Source organism: Anser brachyrhynchus (assembly GCF_964034855.1).
Source record: "Anser brachyrhynchus genome assembly, chromosome: 1".
Classification (NCBI taxonomy): domain Eukaryota; kingdom Metazoa; phylum Chordata; class Aves; order Anseriformes; family Anatidae; genus Anser; species Anser brachyrhynchus.
The window spans coordinates 12,777,207-12,798,894 of NC_137694.1; the positions used below are offsets into that span (position 1 = coordinate 12,777,207).

General features: G+C 39.9%; 1 protein-coding gene across 12 annotated transcripts in view; it reads left to right on the forward strand.

Moving 5' to 3' along the window:
- MAGI2 (membrane associated guanylate kinase, WW and PDZ domain containing 2) overlaps nucleotides 1-21,688 on the forward strand; it is an 817,299-nt gene that overhangs the window by 748,355 nt on the left and 47,256 nt on the right. For 4 of the 12 annotated variants that reach the window (XM_080581211.1, XM_080581210.1, XM_080581214.1 and 1 more), the window contains 5 exons: nucleotides 2,559-2,751; nucleotides 3,724-3,810; nucleotides 5,792-6,040; nucleotides 18,094-18,279; nucleotides 21,017-21,260. In XM_080581211.1, coding sequence (XP_080437337.1) covers nucleotides 2,559-2,751; nucleotides 3,724-3,810; nucleotides 5,792-6,040; nucleotides 18,094-18,279; nucleotides 21,017-21,260 — 959 coding nt within the window. The remainder of the gene's footprint in view (nucleotides 1-2,558; nucleotides 2,752-3,723; nucleotides 3,811-5,791; nucleotides 6,041-18,093; nucleotides 18,280-21,016; nucleotides 21,261-21,688) is intronic. The other 8 variants (XM_080581216.1, XM_080581219.1, XM_080581213.1 and 5 more) reach the window with 3 other exon arrangements.

A 21,688-nucleotide genomic window follows, 5' to 3' on the forward strand; every position in this document is an offset into this window, starting at 1 on the left:
GAGAGGCAGTTTCTGCCTGTCCTCCAAACCCCTGCATTTCCTATGAAACAAGAACTGAGACACTTTGAAATGTTTGTTTCAGCTCTCCTGCTGTGCAGTCAGGTAACACAGAACAAAAAGAAGCTTTCGCTGGCTTTTGTCTTTGTGGTTTGGTTCCTAAAAAGGAGTATAGATTCTTCAGTGTAAGGCAATAAGTTTCTCAAAGAAGCAGAATCCACATAAAGTTTTTCAAAACAATTATACTGACACTATAGAGGGACTGTAACATAGTTCCTTCTAGTTATATCAGCTACCTGGACCTTACAAAGAGAAAGTGATGTTGGAGTAATCTATTTTCCATATTTCTAGGCACAAAGTTTCTTTTCCAAAGGAGCGACTCACATTTATCAAAGTATTTCAAATTGCTGTCCCAAGATGGGGAGGTATTATCTCGATTCTTTTTATGGTCAATGCCAAGAAGCAGACATTTCTAAGACATAACAGAGATCCATTGAGCAAAGAGTTAGGATAATGCAGACCATACATTAGGAGCTCCTGTTTTTAGCAGTGATCAAAGAAAGAGTTCGGATTATTAGCTTGGATTTAGACAACGCAGACATTTAAAATTAGGTGAGATGAATTACACCTCTTACATCTATTTCTTAAATTTTACTGTCCCTGTGAAGCTACTGTGTTATAATGAAACCAAAACACAAATTCAAATACTTAGCAAGAGTCACAAATAAATTAAATATCAAAACAGAGATTAACAAGCATGAGTTAATAAAATCCAGACTTTGGTTTCAGATTATGCTCTGTCACAGTCTTCCTAGACTGTGCCGGTTTTGTTCAAGAGTCAATTCCATCAGTGAGATGAGTAACACAATCACATTCCACTGTGGACATTGGAAAGATCATCAATAATTACTTAATTTGTCAAAACTAGAAGGAGTTTTTACACTTTGCAGTAGATACTGATGATCTACCTTGCCGTGAGCAGCCTTTGTCTTTCTTTAAAGTTTAAAGATGCACAAATTGTTCAATACTTTGGCAGCCTAGAATCAATTATAAAGAAACTGCAAATGCCCAAAGGAGGAAGTTAGCCCCTACAATCGCAAAAGCTAAAGAAGGCTACCACACATCTCTTTCCAAGACAACTAGAAGAAATCTTACTCATATGAGATGCAAAAATATAAAGGTTTTGAAGATACTTTCTGGAGATCTAGCTAAACTTGGCTTTGGATAGCTCTTTTACTCTCCAGTGAAGGAGCAGAAATACATATTTCATAGCTGGATTTTGTACAAAGAATTTTCCAAAGCTTTGAGGCATATTCTTTCAATGTTCGAAGAGCAGAATAGAGAATCTGAAAGAACATCTCTGGGAACTCAGTCTGGTACTGCTTAACAGGAACCCAGAAACACCAGGAAGCAGGAAAATGCTGCATCTTGCTCTCTCTTTGCTACATTTTCTAAGCAAAAGTGAGCCAAAGGGAGGAGAGAAAATGGGGAAAATTCTTCAGGCTCCTTGTGGGGAGTTTCATTTAAACACTCTGCTGGGGGGCTTCCAACTCTGCAGCTGAGACCACAAAAAAACAAGACCACCTGCATGGCTACAACATCTAGCCTTTCAGTTCTTCATGAAAAGCAGTATGTGATGGCTTTTATCTTTTATTATTTAAAACGGATTGTCACACGGCGTGTCATATCCATCATTCTGTGCTCACTCTAACACTGAATGGGAGAAAAGAAAATTTGGAACACGCTCTGTGAATGCTTTAATATTCTTTCAAAGAAAGCAGGTTTTGTTTGAATCAATCTTGACTGTTCTACCAGTTATTCCACGGGGAAAATATATATGTCTTCTTCTAATAAATTATGTGAATTTATGTGCATAGAAAGTGAAGAAAGTCATTAAAAGGTTCTGAACAGATTTTTTACTAGTTTATATATCCCATACAAATTACATTTAAATGTCGATTTGGGAAAACAACATCTGCACAGAGTAAGCTGACATTTTTCCACTTTTTACATTTTGCTAATCAGTTACTACCTGTACAATTATTCATTATGAGTAATAACATTTGATATAGCACCCTTTTTTTCCCCACTAAAGAGCCACAAAGCAAACTTTATGTACAGGGGTCATTTCCACCACTGACCTCAAGTGTATCATTCCAGGTGCTTACATTGTGCACCAATGAGTAGTCTATGACTAATTAATTTTAAGTCAAGAGGACCTTTACATGGAATTAATCTGTATAGATTTTCTGCAAAATGTAGGGTATCTAAAGTCATTGCCCCTGACAGATAAATTGTCTTGATTTGAATATAACAGGTAGATGATCCTTGGATTGGGATTTTACCTTCTCACCAGAGATAAGAGAATATCTTCAATCACACCCACAGAGCAGGAACACGGCTTTCAGATGCACACAGATCTCTTCACTTGCACTGAGTCACGAACTAAATTTCAACAGAAAGGGAAAATCACTACAGCATTCATGGGGAAAAATGGGAGGCTACATATGTCTGTGCACTCAGTATATGTATGTCAGGGTTTTGTTCCTTTGCCACCCTAGATCCTCATAGGAGCAGTAATTGCGATGGGCTCAGCAGACAGAGACGGCCGTCTCCACCCTGGTGATGAACTGGTGTATGTAGATGGGATTCCAGTGGCCGGCAAAACCCACCGATACGTGATTGACCTTATGCATAACGCTGCCCGAAACGGGCAGGTGAACCTTACCGTGAGGAGAAAGGTGCTACCCACAGGTGAGTGAAGAAGACTGGGAAGAACAGAGCTCAGTGCTGTCAGCACAAACAGGTGCTGACAAATTGAATGTTTTGGTTTTTTTTTTTGTAATTTGAAGAAAAATAATTGTAAATATGTTTCCCTCATTTATGTGATAAAAGTGCTACAGCTGAGTGTTGCTTCCCTCAGAAGTGGGTATCACATTGGCAGCCCTGGTGTGGTGACCATGAATGCTCTGGGTTTGTTCCATGCTGTCCTGCTCTGTGCTGTCTCCTCTTGTCTCCTTCTGGGACAAAATGTTTGCATTTGGTTAAAACTGTTAAAGCTGACTGTGTGAATAAGCATTTGGAGAAATTCTCAAAGCCTGTTAACTGTTTAGGGCAAGGATTCATTTCACTCTTGTATGTGTTAAAAGCCCATTTCTGGTCTCACTGATGTCATTTGGAGATTCACACACACACACACACTGCAAGGCCAGCTGGATGAAAACTTTCTGTACGGCAGAAAAGGCTGCTAGGAACAGGGCCAGTTCCTCCTTTCACGCAGACATGTTCAGAAAATAAACCTAAAATAATATGAAGGATCTAAAGTAAATAACACCTTTAGACTAGCCTGGTGCAATTACTGGAAAACACACATACTTGGAAAAATGCGTGGCAGCATCTATTAAAGTTTTAACGGGAGAAGCTGCTGCTGTTCCCTTGAAACTTTTTCGTACACAAGGAAAGAGGCGTTATTAATCAGTTTTTTAGATTGGTGTGGTTAGTGCACTTCGCTGAGACACCAGAAATGAGCAAACCCCTGTTTCCAGCCTGTCCTCTCGTCAGCCTCCCTGTGCCTTAGATCCGCTGTCGCTGCCTGAGCTGCTCCCCTTCGCTCTCCTGCCACAAAGCCACCCCACAGCCATCCCCGTGTCCTCAGTGCTCCCCTCCCCATTGCAGCCCCCCCATTCCGCTCCCGCGGGACTGACTTTCTTCTGTTACTGACTCCAGAGCCCTCCAGCCAGAAAGGGCCCCCTCCACCCGGCGCGACGCCCCCTCGCAGCTCCCCCAGCGCTAGGAAAATGGCCAATAACCAAGGTAATACGCCGAGCGTTTCGAGTTAGGGCCTTGCCCGGCTCTGCCGGCGGTAGGCACAATTAGTAACAGCGAGGGGCAGCACCGAAGGGATGTCAGCCCTCACTGCTGCTCGTTACATGTTAAGTACGAGGGTCTATGAGACACGCGGGTCCCCCGGCACACAAAATCGAACAAGCTGCTAAAACACCTGGAGTTATTCTTAGGCCCTGAGAGTGCCACGCTGGGGAGTATCGCGTGTAACTCATTAATGTTTAAGCATTTCTGGAGCTGAACAGGATTTTAATTTTATGTCTTACAACACGAGCTTTGTGGGAGAATTTTAAAATGAGTGATGTGGGGCATAACTGCAAAATGCTGTACTAGCACGTCAAGCCCGATCAATTCAGCATGAATGTGAGCAGCAGAGGGAAACAAGGCTGCCCTCATCCTCCTGGCAGCTGGTGTCCGTGTTTTACCCAGCCCTGGCCTGGGACCACCGCTCCGCAGACACTCACCCCAGCCTGGGACTGATAGCCACCACTAGCAAGCTCTGAAAAACAATTTGGTTAGGAAAATGTGGTTACCTCAGAACAACGAGGATTAAAATGCCATTTCTCCACAGGCAGAAGCAAAATGTAATTTTTCTGATGAATATCTATCGCAAAATTGACAATCAAATAGCTGTTTAAACTTTTTCTCCTTTATCTTTCTTCTACTGTACTTAACGGCATTCAGTTGCATTCATTTATGGTCAAGCCAGCTCTTGGTCATTCTGCAGGGTAAGATAATTTCCTTTCTGTTGCAGCCATACTGTCACAAAGGGTATCCAGCTGTCTGAAACATGACAGCCAGAAAATGAGATCTCTCTTGTCACTGACTATGGCATTTAGTTGCAGATTTGGTTCAATAACTCGTGGAGATTTTCAATTCTAACACAGGAGTATAATAATTGTTTGTTTTTCTTCCTCTTTATTCTCTCTAATCACTTTATTTCATAGTTGCACAAGGACTCCTAAAGGACACACCTGACTGAGAAAGCAACAGTCTGGACTTGGATGTTGTTTATTTTATTAACATATACACACTGAAGGTCTAATTTGCAAGCTCCCTTCCTAGGATGCATGTGTGCATGCGTAAGCTCTTCACATGTTCAGCAGAGTCACTCTCATCATTGTGAAGAGAAAAATTGCTTACATTTATCTTAGAGTTCTGTATTAAAAATGTCAATAAATAATGATTTGTGTAAACTTAGATCTGCAAGGAATATTATTTTTTTTTCCATCTGGAAGTGTAACTTTACTGTTTCCAATTGCCCAAATGCTTGTACTAAAAAAGTGCTTATTCTCACAAGATTTAAGTTGCTCCCTATTTTTGCTACTATAAGGCAGCAGTAAAGTGTGGATGGCCCCCATTGTCACTTTCCAACTCATCACATAAGAGCATCTTCAAAACCTTTAAATGAGTACTGCTCCTGTGATGAAACCCATAGAAAAACTCTTTGTGATTTTTTTTTCCTTGTATAACTGCTCTGTTCCATAAATGTCTTTTGAGCATGCTAATCAATTTGTAAGAAAGACATTATGCAGCTAATGCTAATTACTCTATGTTAGCTGCCTGCTTAAATTCTTTTAATCCAAACACAAATAATTTTATATTGGATTAGACGGTCACATTTTCCTCTTGATGACAGATCAACCAGCAGGCAAGGGAATAGTGCTTGGTAACATTTTTGCAATCCAGATAGTCACTGTTTCTTAGTTTCCTTTCCGTTAGACAGCTTAGCACTGAGTGTTCATGCTTGTTTTATCTGATTGCCCTTGAAAGCTTTGCATAATTGTGTAGATTCCTGTCTCTCTGCATCTATTACAGCTCCTAGCTTAATACTTGCGGTAGTCTGGGCCATAGACAGTCAAGTGTATTCATGTTGCATTAGCAAATGTACTGTAAGTCAGAGATCCACTGAGCAAGCCAGTCTGTAATACTGGTATGACTTATATTTTAGGAGAACCATGCCCAGAGAATGGCAGAAGCCCAGGCTCGGTGTCCACGCACCACAGTTCTCCAAGAAGTGACTACGCAACTTATGCTAACAGCAATCACGCTGTCTCTAGCAGCAATGCTACACCCCCCGAGGGCTTTACTTCTCACAGCTTGCAAACCAGCGATGTCGTGATCCACCGCAAGGAGAATGAAGGTTTTGGCTTTGTAATCATCAGCTCCCTGAACAGGCCTGAGTCTGGGTCCACAATAAGTAAGTAAATCATGTTTTTCAGCCCTTATTTTTCCAAGTTTGCCCAAGTAAAAAAAAAAAAAAAAAAATGTAATTTAAACCTGACAACTGCTATTTAATCGCTGCACTGATTAAAGCTGAAGGGGCTCTCAAGGTTGCTTCCAGGGGCACTGTTTGTCTGCTGTGTCAATACAAACCCAAAGGCTATCCAGCCTCTAAGGCACTGTTTCACCCATGCACAACAGAATTCACCTACAAAGTAGGTTTTCTCTGTTCCTGTATACCAAAGAGACAGTGGAGAGGTAACCACCAGAGATATGTGAATAAATCATTCACTCACATGCAATTGAATTACTTTTTTTTTTTTTTTGTCAAGGTGAAGTTCAAGAAATTGAAATAAAAGCTGAGATCACAGCAAACCCCACGACTGCACCTGTCCAGTTAGGGACACTGCAGAATCAACTGGACAACAGGGAAGCTGGTCAGACAGAGGTGCAGGAAGGCTGATTTCTTTAACTGGCTGGATGGTAGATAGTATTGAAGTTACCACTGAGTACGGGCATGATGAATACAGTGGTAAAATCAGACATCAAGGATTATAGCTCACTTTTATGTTTGCTGGGGCTCTACTTCTTTGCTTTGATATCTGCATCCGGCACCATTTGAGATGCCCAGATACATCCAGGGAGAGGGCAGACAGATGTGACAGACGACCTGCAGTCCTATCTAGTGCCACCTACAGGTACAGGGGCACCCTTGAGTGTTTTAAATGGCACTGGAAAACCTATAATTTAACTGAGTGGAGCCCCTTGGGAGTGGGAGGCATAAAAAGCTTTGAAAAGATACACATCTCCTACCAAATCCATCTGAAACTGTGAGTACTAGCCACTTCTGAAAAATCAAGACAAGTGAGAACATTTGTCATTTTGCATATTACAGCCTAATGCAATCCTTTCTTGCATTTAAAATATGTTTTGAAGAAACTGTTCTTTAGCCCAAAACAGTTTCCTGAGGAAATAAAATAACAATTTCTACTTTCAGGGCCACATTTCGCTCTTATGCATTCATAAGAGAAAAGCAAAGAAGAAAGTACTGGAAAGCCATATCTCACAAGAGCAAATGATCTCAGAAAACTTTTCAATACTTTATGACCATGCAGATATTTAGAGTTCTTTTCATATTACCTCAGCTGAATTTCAAAATTCTATGATTGCCAGAATTAATATTGCAACAAAGCCATGGATAATTAGCCACTTGAGACTCTAAGTTTTCACTTTCTTGAATATAATAGCCAATTGGAAGTTCTCTGCAAAAGATCAGATGGAAAAAATAAATCATAGAGAACATTGAAATACAAACATTAATCAGTTAAGCTAGCCGTGATTTTTCTGAGAAAATTATATCACAGGATTTGAGGCTGGGGAAGATGAAGAGGGAAAGAGCAGAGGAATACAATATGCCCAAACAACCGAAAGTTCTGTGACCGGAGTTCTCTGCAGGATGTAACAGACACAGGTTCAAGATCCTGCTTTCCTCCCACCCACCAAAATATTCTTTTCTTTCCCACTACTACATAGGTAGTCACTGTTGAACCTTAGCTGAGAACCTCCAATAGTAACTGAAAATGGCAGTCTGCTGTGGAAGTGACAAGCAAATTTATTCAAATAATAACTGCACTGAATTTCAGTGATCCCAAGAACCAACCAAATCCTAAGTTTAAAACAACAGCAATGAACTAAAAAAGGACATTTGCTGTAAACAGTGACAGAATAGAGAAGAAAATACCATTTCTGTGTGAATTCTGTTGTAAAAATATAAGAGAAAAAATAAGCTGAAAATGACATAATCTGTCAGCAGGAATAAAAATAGGCTAAAAGTCATCGGCCTTTTGAATGTTAAGGGAGGTTCATTTTTCTTCCCTAATATTTATTTGGGTTAAGTAATTTGGGATGTAATAACAAAAGCACAGCCAGTAGATTGAGGGGAAATGACTATCCCCCTTCACACAACACTCATTAGATTCCATCTACATCATGGCATCCAAGTTTCAAGCCCTTTGGTACTAGATAACATAAACGAGCAAGTTCAGCAGCAGCTACTGAGACTTCCTGAGGTCCTTCCAGCTGGAATTAATGTAAAATCCTTTGATTAAAATGCACAGTCAGATGCAGAAAGCATACTAACAGCAGGTAAGTATCAACTGGGCATAGGATGTATAATATCAAAAGTATAACTTACATCAATATCAGAATATGGATCTGCATGGCACCATGTCAAGTATCTTGGTAGTCACTTGCTTCTTGTAACATTAGTGTATTAATCTGGTGAAATGCTGTGCTGTAGTTCCAGTGTTTCTGGTTTCAGAGGCACTTGTTGACAGCTTACGTATCCCCATGTGTGCTGTGTAGATATACCCTAAACATATGCAGTTAACATGACATTAACATAACATAAACATTAATATAGAAATTGCAAAGCATCTCTGCAAGAATCAAAATGGGCAAAAAAGGTCAGAAAAGAGAATATCTTGTAGTGCAAGGTACTGATATGCACAGCATAGCCTGAAAAGTCATCTCACTGGGAACATCTTCAGGGCAAAGAGAAGAAGCATTCATTTGATTTAAGAATGTTTATTTTGATATCTTTATTCCTTTCTCTACTTTCTTGTCAAAGTAAAAGACTTGAGGACTTGGAAGCGCTAAGTATCAGCTTTGCTTTTACTCAAGAAGGTAATTAATCATGCACTGAAAATATTTTCCTCATTCTCACACACTTTTATAATCAACTAATTGCAACAGCTCTTGCTCAGTACAGAAGTGTGAACCTTGTGTCACTAGGAGCTTGAGCTGCAAGCACTGGTGCAGTCAGTCCGAGCTCCTACCAGCATCAGACCCACAGGCTTGTGGGTTTGCTGCCTTGCAGTTGGCCCAGAGCTCAAGAGGATACACAAAAGCTCAGCCTCTGGGTGTCTGCCTGGTGTGTTATAATCAGGATGTCATTCTTCCTCCGAGACCTACAGTCTTGGTCATCTTTACTCTTGACAAGCTTTGCAAGGGGTTCGAGTTGTCACTGTTGATTTACAGGCTTGCCTTTGCTTTGCAGAAATTTTCAAAATACTAAAAGCATATTTTTACCCTTGATGCAGATAACTAATAAGGACGTTATTAGGTAATGGATTATTTTCTCACATTTTGTGATAGGCAGCACTGTAGCTGTCATTTTAATAAATTATAATTACATAGCTGGGAGCCAGCCTTTACATCTGGACACAATTTTGACTCACTGGTGCTTGCTTCAGCATCCAATTCTTGTGGCTCTTTTCTCTTCCTTTGTTCTATAGTGACAGAAATTTCGTATCCCCTTTGTCAGAGCATTACTTGGCATGTTCCTTAATTCGGCACAGGGGATTATCTTGCACCAAACTAGAATTCTGATGTGGGGCAGATCAGGAGTGGAGAACGAGTGACAAGGATTGAATGAAGAGATTTCACAAGGCAAAGCAAGGGCACAGGCAAGGTCATCCATGCTTTAAAATTATATCAGCAAAAGAAGATGAAGTGTATAAATAAAGAACTGTGTTTGAGTGGTACATCTAGGAGCAAGTCACCTCGCCTAGTGCAGAGCCCTGAGGATCTTAGAGCTGTAAGAGATTAAAAACCAGAAATTCACCTGGCCAGGCTCCTGGCCTGTTCTTAATGAAAGGATTAACTTCCACTGCCCCTAAAACAGTTTATCACACTTTCCCCTAGACCCTGTCCCAAGATTAAAGGGTGCCTTATCTCCCATTCCTTCACCAGATGGGCCACCTAAATTTGACCTTACTCCTTGCTTTCTATTGCTAGGCAGGCTACACATAGTTTATCAAAATTTTGTCAGCTCCAGTGGTATTCCTGTAAAGAATTCAGTGTCACATGCCCAGCTGAATGCCTAGAAGCTATAAACTCCAGTTTTTCGCTTTCAGTTTGGCATGGATCCCAATGGCTGCAGCCTCAGGGCTCTGTGGAAGTCTTCACAGGCTCTGTGGCTGGGCTGGAGGCCTCAGTGCCTACACTGAACAAACTGGCCTATTACTGGAGTCCCACTCCGAGGAATACTTTTATGCTTCTCCCAGTAAAAATATCCCCAACTCGTGTGGTCCTGAAAGGCAGGGGTCCCCAGTATCCTGCCACAAGCATTGTGGGAGACTATGGAGGTGCAGCTATGTCTAAGGTGGCATTGTCTAACATGACAGTATTGTCGTATTGCAGCTAAAATTACAGAAACTCAATTAATTAATATACATGTTGAATTACATTTAGAATAATACTTAATAGTGTGTGTCCTCTGTGGTAAAACTACGTGTTTGTGGAGCTTTCTAGGGTATCACAATAAGTTCACTATCTGCATCCCACAAAAAGCACTTGGAGTCAGCTGGAAATTGCCAAAAGATCTCCCATTGAATTTGTCCTTGAGCTTTATGGAATACACTTGTCCCTACCAATTTCATATCATCCTACTGCTTTTACTTTGTTTGGGATGCAGGTCCTTGCAGGGAGAGAACTTGTGAGCCACTGTAAATCTCTAACACCCTAATTTCTGTAGAAAAGAAGCATGTGCTCTAAACTAATGTTGTTAACTGAAAACTGCCAGTGAAATGGGAAAATTGGCAATATCGCTATGGATCTTACCATAACAGGTGTTGGCATTTAGCACAATTATAAATTAAATATATATATACACATATATATTATATATATATTATATAAAAATTAAATTAAATTAAATTAAAATTAATCAATAATAAATAATCAAAAATAAAATAAAAATAATCAATAAACATTAAAAAAGGCAGAAGGCTGTGCATACTTTTTGGATGGATGGATACATGGACTTAAAAAAAAAAAAAGCCTAATGAAATAAGTTTCTCTCATTTCTCAAAACATTGTTTTAACTAAAAACCTTAAATCCAAGATAAGCTCCTGTTGACTGCAGAAAACAGAGTTCTGAAATAAGGCCCATTCAGCTCCAGAGTTTCTTTGAACTCCTTGCAGTTTAGTGATAAAAACCAGCTTACTGATCAGTGATAACTGTGTGATCTGAGACAGTTATTTGTGCTGCAATTTAACCCATGCTTCTTCCTGAGTAAGAAAGTGCCTGGGGACACAATTTTCAGTGATCAACCTGCACATTCTAAAGAAAACAGCTTTGGAAATTAGGATATCCATCTACTCCAGCTTGCAGCACTTTGGAACAGAGCAGTGAAAAAACACCTGCAACATGAGTCTTCTGTGGAACATGGTTGTGACTTGGGGGCAAAGGATCTGGTTTCTCATTTCTGCTTGGCTTTGATATTCAGGCTTGAGCTGTCCTTCTGTCCCTTCAGCTTCAAAAAGACACATTCTAATGTTGGTTTGGTCTTTGGTTGGTTTTTGTTTTGGTTTTGTGGTGTTTTTTTGTTTGTTTGTTTGTTTTGTTTTAACTGATATTGTAATTTGGAGCTGAAAGACATTGTTTCATGAGTCACTTTTTCAAATCAATATATACAATTTAGGACGTGAAAACATGGCACAAAGCTGTACCAGGGGAGGTCCAGTCTGGATATTAGGAAAAAAATGTTTACTGTGAGGGTGGTCAAACACTGCAACAAGCTTCCTAGCGAGGTGGTTGATGCCCCATGCCTGTCATTGTTCAAGAGGCATTTGGATAATGCCCTCAATAACATGCTTTAACTTGTGGCTAGCTCTGAAGTGGTCAGGCAGTGGGACTTTGGAGGTCCCTTCCAACTGAACTATTCTAATTCATAATAATAAAATAACCTTAAGAGATAAAAGAGGTCTTTTTTATATCACTGAAAGCACATTGCTGCAGACTGGAGGCATGAATTACTCAATTGGCTATCGGATAGTTTTGGAGAATAAAGTATGGAGGATCTTAGCCCCACCAGTTCTCTCTCTAGGTGAATCTTGTCCTCCAGTTTATTCATAAATAGGTTATTTGGATCTAGTGGGGCTGCTCATGTGTTTTCAAAGATGAAACAGTGCAAGCTTTATTAGCAGAAACCTAGGGAATCAAGGTAATCAAGGTTTTGCTAATGATTTTACGGAGCCAGGGCTCCATTGATGACAAGCCTGAATTATGTATCTAATTTCCATCAATTTTTTTTGCTGCCTAATTTTTATTAGGTCTTCAGATTTCTAAGTTATGTGCACTCTTTCACACCTAGCTTCTTATGCCTGTAACAAAACCATGCTATGTAAGTAAATATGTTCTGTATCAGCACACAATGGGATGTTTCAGTTCATAGGTTCATTCAACTTATAAACAAAAGGGACTATAGTTATTTGCCAGTAGGCAGCATGCCACAGGTGTTTTGTTTTTGTTTTTCTCCAAATGAGTATGACATACCAAAAATCGTAAATTTCAGGAACATATTTTATCTTGATTCTAAGATTAGCTTTGACAGAAGCTCTACTGTATACAAGTTTCCCACATTTCAGATTCTTCAGGAGCAATGAAACTACCAATGTTTACATTTAATATATTCTTCCAATTAAAACTTGATATGCTGGAGCCTGCTGGTTGAATGAAAACTCTTGCACCTTTTGAGAATTGAGGACATAATAAATATTCATGTGATCAGCTGTATAACATTGAAAAGGACAGCTGGCTCAGGAAGGTTCACTTGCTTGGTTTACTATCTATATCTGCTAACATTAAAAAAGATCACAAGAATTTATCTGCCAGAGGGTTTAATAGATAAAGTACAGGTCTGATTTTTTCCCCCCTTAACTGATCATTTTTGATGTTTTGTTACTACATAGTGCAAAAACAGGAAAGTTACTCTTTTCTAAATACAGTCTCAACAGTTATAACTAAAATAACTGAATAAAGAATATTCTAGATGCCAAACAGAAAAGCATTATTTCATGTTAACATTTTGTTAGAACCAACTATTTCTAGGTTATATGTCTCACAAGTGAGGAGAAATCATTTTTATTTCAAAAAAATAAAAAAGTAAAAAGCAACTGGCTGACAGAAATACACAGTGTTAGAAGCAGTATTTGTATTCAGCAGCTGCTCTGGCTTTGTGTAGAGGTGACCCAGGCATATGGACCCTCAGGTGTAAAGCCACGGAATTCACTCTTTCTTTTCTAAGATGTAAAGGTGTGGAAAGGATGTTAATTTGGATCAGTGAAAGTGGGCAATTTTGTAAAATAAAAATATTAATATACATACAAATCAGCTAGTTAATGAAAGCAGACCTTACCCACTTCCTAAATGCAAAGATTTTTTTTTTAATCATTTTGTATCTTCATTATTTAATTTAATCTCTCTTTTGATTATGAGCTTAGAGCTGATCATTGCACAATTAACCACCTTCTGGGAAAGCATCAGCTGCTAGGTGCAAACGTTGGGTCAGACTACATTCCTGACAAAAGTGCTTTAAACATCTGAGGGAGATTTAGGGGGCGAGCATGGTGGCTTCAAAAATCTTAGAAGTTTAGGTGCTCTCAAGATTCCAGCCTCCCTGAAGTGACAATTTTTTATAAAACACACTGTAGAAAAAATTAGATCCCATCACGAGATCCATTGTTAGGAACTACTCCTGCAGTACTGCTGTTCTCTACTAGGTCCTTTGCATCTAGGATTATGACTATGGCCTTGGAAGAATTATTTTTTCTTAAGTTAGATATTCATACGCATCATTCAAAAGTATCACTTTTTGGATCACTTGATGGTATTAGGAAAAAAAATCTATATATCTAGTTTGAAGATCTGAATGTTTTATATACGTATAAGTAGTAGCTGATTAATTTCCCATATTTTCAACAATAAGTCTGTATAAATCACTGTTTACCACAATATTTTCCCTTGCAGTTTCATTCACTGTGTAGCCTGAGAGAACTAAGAAATTAATTGTCCTACAAAGGGCCATCTTATCTTCTGTGCTCTCTCTTAGCTTGAATAATAGGATTCTTGAAAAAAAAAAAAATCCAAATGTATATGTATATATAATAATCCAAATGTATCCAGTATAGCCTGCCCATCTTAAATGCTGCTCAGGTACCCCTGTTTTGAAATAAATGGATCAAATTCTCTGCAGAGTCTAATGCAGGTACATGCTGCCATTGTTCAAATTGTATACGCTTGGAGAACAGCTTGTGGTGAAATCTGAAAAAAGGTCTGAATAAATTTGTAAGATATTTTAAAGCCCAGTGGAGTCATTTATCACCAGTCAAGTGATGGGGGACTTCCGTTAAAAGGTTACATTATTTATTGCTCTGCTCAGATAATAAACCACTGGAGATGCAATATAAGAGAAGATCTGATGTGTTAATAAAGCCCTAATGAAATGCCAGACTTGGGAAGAGGCTTCCCAGGAACCAATCTGCAGTGCTGCAAGGGACCAATGGGCCGCGCAGCTCCACGCTGTCCTCAGCTTTCCCAACCACAGGTTTTGGATTTAATCGGCAGTGGAGCTAGCTCCTATGCATTTGTCTAATCCCCTTTAATCTATCCATGCTCCTGGCCATCCAGGAGATTGTTCCAAGTTCTCTTGTCCAAGTTCATTGACGATACAGTCCAAGTTCATTGAACAGAGTCTTATTTCTGCTTCTGACTGCCACGCTGTCTTTCTCTCAATCTTTGCCTCTTCCGTGCTATGTTTTTGAGATGAGGATACTGGACCTATCAGCAATAGGTGCCGATATCTACTTTAGGTGCACAATATAGGTGCAATATCTACTTTAGGTGCTCAATAATAAACAAGCAATATTTTGTTTCATTTGCTATTCTTTTCCTAACTCTTAAAATTCTATTTACTGTTCTATTGAGTTTATGTTTTTAGAGAAGTAGACACACTTCTTACAAGATCTCCTAGGTAGTAATAATTAATTTAGGACTCATCCCTGCTTAAGTTTAGCCAGGGTTATTTTTTCTCCATGTACATCATTTTACATCTCTAACCATGAGATCCTGTCTGTCACTTCACTCAGCCCACTCGGTACTGCCACTTTTACAGCATTTCCATGCCAGTTTTAGATGTAACCATTCTGAATGATAAAAAATCTCCACTGTGGAAATTCACAGTTCTTTTCTACCTTTGTTCCTTAGCTTTTACCTTATTAATCCCCTGTGAGTAGATCTATCTTATCCCTTCACAGTTAGTATTCCATTTCCAAAGACTTTTAAAAATTAAGCTTTCTAACATAATAATATTCATATTTTCATAAACAACCGGCACATCAGATAACCTTAGAATCCCATTAGAAGCACACATGCCTGTAAATAAATCCTTAAATAAGGGCTCCCCTTCCAAGGCAGCAGGGAGCGTGCTGGCCAGGGTAACATAGCTTCAGAGGAGACCCAGGCAGAGCTCTGCCAGAGAGAGCAATCAGCGATGAGATGATCCCTGGGATGTTAATGCGAGGGAAGGAGTCCGAAAGCAAACTTTTCATATTATCTAGAAACACACAGAAACCAGCTTCTGCTGCATTTCTGTGGGTTTCAATAGTAATTCACCACATTTGTCCATGAAACCATGATATAACTTTCCAGTGGACTCCTTGCCAGACTCTGATAGAGTTGTTGGCTCCTTCAGCAAAAGCTTTCTACACCCTACAGCAGCAAAACCATGTGGCAACACATTGAACCCATATAGCCTCAAACGAGGAGCATTAAATCCTCAAAAAACAAAGTGCAGTAGAAAAGGTGCTTGACAGCTTTGTTCTGAAAGCCACCTACTGCTGATCCTTTCATAGCACTGCAGGACAAAGTGCACTGACACTAAAACATTTATTTACCTTCATCAGTCAGGCTAAGGCTGTTAGACTTAGGAGGAAGACAAAGGGGGAGAAAAATCCTCCTCTTTCCTCCATTTCAATTTCTCAGGATTTGGAGCTGAATCAGAGTCTCATGGCTCTCCCACCTCTAGCTCTGATTTTAGCAGACATCACAAACATGGACATCTGCTGTGTTCACTCATCAGGTGCAAGACGACCAACAAAAAATGTGCTGGGGGATTAACAGGATTTCCTGCCCTCCCTTCCCTCACTACTGAAGTTGTGTCCCTTAAAGAACTTAAGTTACTTAGGCTAACAGAAACATCTTCTTTAGGGTTTGCAATGGCAAGCATGGGAATTTTAGCTATAGCATCTCAGCCACAATGCTTCCCCTTCTTTCTTCATACTAAATTACTTGCTCTTTCATATAAGGCAGCCTCATTTTCTGATCTCTAATGATGTGTTGTACAGGCACAGAAATTTCAGACAGATCTTATTTTACATACCAGCAACAGCCACGGTTTAGTCTTAGCTGACATGATTTGATGTTGTGTTTTAAGAACTGATTTTGTGAAGGGCTCTGTGCAAATGTGAACTGTTTCACCGTCAAGTTGCTCTTTTACTTATTTGGGGAATCTAATCTGATATGTGTGTGTGGCAGTTATAGGTCTGCATCAAAAGCAAAATAAAATCAAATTTTGTACAAAGTTGGTCTAGTCATATTTAGTATTTTTTAATGTATGGAATGGCTTCAGGCACTGCGACAAACTGGGTGCTTATTCCTAAGCAGCAAGACATTTCTGAAATAAACTAGCCATGTATATATTACTAAAGGCATAATTAAATTTATAGTCTTACCTGAACTACAAGATTAAAGAAGCATGCAATTTATGGTTTGCTTTTCAGAGCACTAATATTTTAATACTCAGAAAATTTATTTTTAACACTGTAAACAACGCTTTCATCCATATTAGAAGCAAAAGTCACTTTGAGGTGTGCATATTGTGACTTTGCATGAGATGTGCAATCTGTGTTTGTCACCATCACCTTCAGGAAACATTTATCAGGGAACTGAGAAATTTGTTTTGTGGTGATTCTTCAGTGAGTATTCTGAACACATTCCTTGTTAGTGTTTTGCTTGATAATAGCATAGATAGCCTAGATATTTCCATGAAATGTGTGATTTATCTTTTGTTTTACTTTTTTGAAGTTCTCCTTAGATGTTAGAATTTTTAAGGATATAGTATTTTAAAGGGAAAAAAAATGCACTGCTCTAACACCAGTTAGAGGTGGACAGTGAGGCTGAACATCTTTGAGCTAAGTTTGCCAAGACTAAAGTGTGGAATTATTACACTCTATGACACTATTATGATATTAATAGAATAAATGGTCAAATTGAATTGTGATAAGCATATTTATGACTAGTAGAAGGAAAGAAAATAGCATTTTCTTTGGGGAGTCTTGATGGAGAGGTAAGAATTGTCAGCTATAGCATATCTACTAAGTTAAAAATGATTGGATAATAGGGGAAAAAAACTAGAAGAAATATTTAGAGTAAAATTTAGAAAATTCAGTGGGAAATATGGGAAAAGATGGGATAAGAGAACAGATGGAGCACACAGGAAAATGGAGAACCACAGAGAGCAAAGAAGTAAACTAGATCTGTAAAGTTTTAAGAATGTGTGTCTGTGTTTATTTGATGTAGTAAATGTGTCTATACGCTCATAATTAACTGCAAATTCATGCTGGCATGTATCTAATTAGAAAACTGCACATCTCAATAAATCTTCTGTATGATTTCTATTTATCAATTAACATATTTGTGTGGAGGAGGAGAACAATTTAGTGAACCCTGGGCACTTTCAGTAATAAAATCTGTTTGTATATAAAATAAATCATGTCTGTAGTGTCTCTACTGCAATATGCAAATAAAGGGATACTGTAAATTCAGAGGTGGGAGACAACTTATGACTACTACTTATTTTGCAAGTTTATCCCCTTCACTGTTCTAATGCCTTATTTTTCTCCTGAACTGTTTACTATCTTGTCACATACCAGGTTTGTAAACTAGCTGAACCATAAAACTGGTTTTGGGCTTTGTATGTGTACACCATGTACATATGCACATCTAAATTCTGATTTTTTAGCAAAATCTGTTCTGCATTAATGCAAATGACACTGCATAAGAACAACTGTTTTATGCACAAAGTGTCTTTTAGATAGAATTTTCTTCTAAATGAACCCATTTTCTTCTGTTTGTGAACATCTTCACTTCCTGCTGCATAAGCTAACTGAATGTTATTCCTTGTCTAGCTGTACCCCATAAAATAGGGAGGATAATTGATGGAAGTCCTGCGGATCGCTGCGCAAAACTTAAAGTTGGAGACCGGATCTTAGCTGTGAACGGCCAGTCTATTATTAACATGCCTCATGCAGATATTGTGAAGCTAATTAAAGACGCAGGTCTCAGTGTAACACTTCGCATCATTCCTCAGGAGGGTAAGTCAATAGCCCTTAAAAACAGGAAGAAAATTTTAAGTAGCCTCCAATTAACTTGAGTTATGTCACTGCTTGAAAGAACATCTTTTGTTTCACATTTTCAGCTGTAACGTACAGTACACCAAAATTACAGCCTTAGAACCAGCTGGAATACTATCTGAATTCTTGAGAAGGTTTCTTGCTATGAAAAAAGTATTTAAAGCAAACTTTGAGAAACAGAAAGAGCAGAGTGCTGGAGAGTCAGTTTTCATGTCCTTTGGAAGAATTGCCTTCTACATGGAAAAACACTCTAACAGAGAGACAGGTTTTGAGTTCATCCCCTTGTACCCTGTTATAAACCAAACTTTTATGTACGCAATGTGACTGACAAAGAACCACAATGGCTGTCACCAGGCATGCTCACGTACCAGCTACGTGTGACAAAACAATGTGAAGGAAGAGTTCAGATTTGGTAGTTTCCTCTATATGTTCTAAGATAAGTGCACAAGGCAGGAAAGAGGTGAACCCTAAATTATTTCATCAGTAAGGTGAGGATAAGGGGACAGACTCGTTAGTCTGGTCATTACTGCAGAGCTTATCAGTGGAGATCCTTTGATGTCAGCTTCATGGGTTTTGAGATTGGTTTCAGGGCTTTTTTTAGCTCAGTGACCTGCTGTACCGTTATATGAATTGTGCTGTATTAATAAGATCATGGCTTTACATCTCGGCAACAAATACCATCAGAGCTAGGAGTATCACATACAGCAAGTAATGTAATTACTTAATGATCCATGCTGCAGTTACGTGACCCTCACTTTGTACTGTTGCATCCAGCAATGGGACAAGGAAATAGCCTGACACTGGCCACGGATTGCCATTGAGGGCACGTATCTACTTTTTTAATGAATTAAGTAAAGGGATGAACATATAAACACACACAGGCTCAGAATTCATCCCAAAGAGCTGCAAAGACAGTGGCATATGATCACTGGATTTCAGTTTTGCAAGCAGCTACAAACAAGAGTTTTGCTGCACGTTGTCCATGCAGTTTATTTAGGCCTCGCTTGTACACAGAACTATGCATATTAACAAATTGCTAATATTTCTATGTTAGAAACGGGGGGCTGAAACTATAACGGAAGCAGAGGTACATCTGGGATGCCATGCTACAAGATATTCTCGGGTGCTGGTGGTGAGGAACAGTTTGTGTCCGAGGCATGGCTTCCCCATGTGGCTGTATGACACTGGACGCCTCATTTGCCTTCTGCTATTAGCTTCCCAGTTTATAAAATTAGGAAAAAAATCTAATACCTCTGTAATGTACTTTCAGGTGAAAAATACCATATAAATGCAAAGCAGCTTTAGAAGCAGTTTATGATCTGACTTGTTCATCCATAGTTATGAGAGTAATGTAGAAATGAGGGACAATATTCCCAATCTCTGCGTCTGAAACTCTGCAATACAGAAGAGACTCACAGATGCAAAATGGGCAATTAAAGCCTTAAGCATAGTAATTACACAGACAAGTATTGCTTATGCCTGCATGAGGCGTATTTTAAGTGCGAGTGTACAAGCTTTTTTGACAATTAAGCCTAAATTGAAAAGATTTTTAATAAAGTAACCAAAATTTTTAGAACAATTATGAGCATAAATTAAAGAAGCAGAGAGCCATTAGAAACACACAGTCACAGGGGACAAACTCACTCACTAAAAATAAAAAAATAAAATAATTCAAAATTCAAACTGGATTCAAATGCCAAACTAGGCAAGAGCAGGATCACTCCTACCTGTTGCTTTTTGGGGTACTAAGCCATGCACATGTCCTTTCTAGCCACATTGTACCATGCCATGCTGGCCTCACTCATTCTGTTGCAAGCAGAAACAAAAAAGTACAATGTGTACCTTTGCTGTTGATAATCCATATATGATTACTTGTGCAGTACTCTGCCCTCTTACAATGGGAATCTCTCTCATTTATGCTTATTAACAGGCAGATGCTGAGCAATGCTGTGTCAGTGTGTTGGGAGAAATACATTTGATATAAGCTCAGTGCCAAATGTGTTTTCCCTGGTGCAGGGGAAAACCTGAAGGCAGCATGGCATCCCGTGTTTGTAAAGGCCGTGAGGCCACATTTCCTAGCCCAGCCTCTCTGTTGTTTTGCATTTTATATTGTTTGGAAAAAATGTTGCCGGTTTTCTGCAGTGGCCCTATGTGAAGCCATGGTCGTTTGGCACCAATGTAGTGAATACGTCAGCTTAGCTGGTTAGTCAGTATTTATTGAGACTGGTTTTACTGCTCACAGTCCCCAAAGATGTTAAATTATAGGGAACTCTTGTTGAGCTCAAACAGCAGGAGCTAACACAAGTGCACCAGTGGTTCAGCTTTTGTGTCAAGTCTGTCATCCCATAATAGCGCTGAAAGCACTAAAATTATTCATTCTCTCAAAACAAAAAGTTTTCAAATATCAGTATTTCTAGGCTTTCACAGAAACCATGTCACATGGAAGCTGTTTGCCTTCTTCAATTGGGTTTTAAATAATGAAGGTGTCAACCGCAGTGGCAGAGCTGGCCAAGATTTCAGATCCCAAAGAACATCAAGAGAAGCCCATTAGCCTCAGATGTCTTAAAATCTAATTATAACGCAAGAGAGCAAAAGCGACAAAACATACATTTCCAAGGGTGGAGGGTGACCGACGACGATCATTGTCTACCTTTGCCCGTTATTAAATGCCGCCCCGTGACAGCTCTTTAATCTCCAGCTTCCCATTACGCAGAGCTGAACAGCCCGGCCTCGGCCCCCAGCTCGGAGAAGCAGAGCCCCCTGGCGCAGCAGCACAGCCCCCTGGCCCAGCAGCAGCAGCAGCAGAGCCCCCTGGCCCAGCAGCAGCAGCAGCAGCAGCAGCAGAGCCCCTTGGCCCAGCAGCAGAGCCCCGTTGCCCAGCACAGCCCCGTGGCGCAGCCCGCGCCCCCGCAGCCCCTGCAGCTGCAGGGACACGAGAACAGGTAAGAATATGGCTCCGCCGAGAGCCTGCTGCTCCACAGAGCCCACGCAGCCCGGTGGGCCCTGACACCCAGCACTGCCGGGGGTTGCGCTCGCTGGTGGTAAATTGTGAGTGTCGGGCATCAAATGCAGTATGGATGGCAGGGCGAGGGAGGTGATTCTGCCCCTCTACTCTGCTCTTGTGAGACCCCACTTGGAGATCCCACTCTGGGGCTCCCAGCACAAGAAGGACATGGACGTATTGGAACGAGCCCAGAGGGCCATGACGATGATCAGAGGGCTGGAGCACCTCTCCTGTGAAGACAGGCTGAGGGAGTTGGGGTTGTTCAGCCTGGAGAAGAGAAGGCTCTGGGGAGACCTTACAGCAGCCTTCCAGTACCTAAAGAGGGCCTGCAGGAAAGCTGGGGAGGGACTCTGTCAGGGAGTGTAG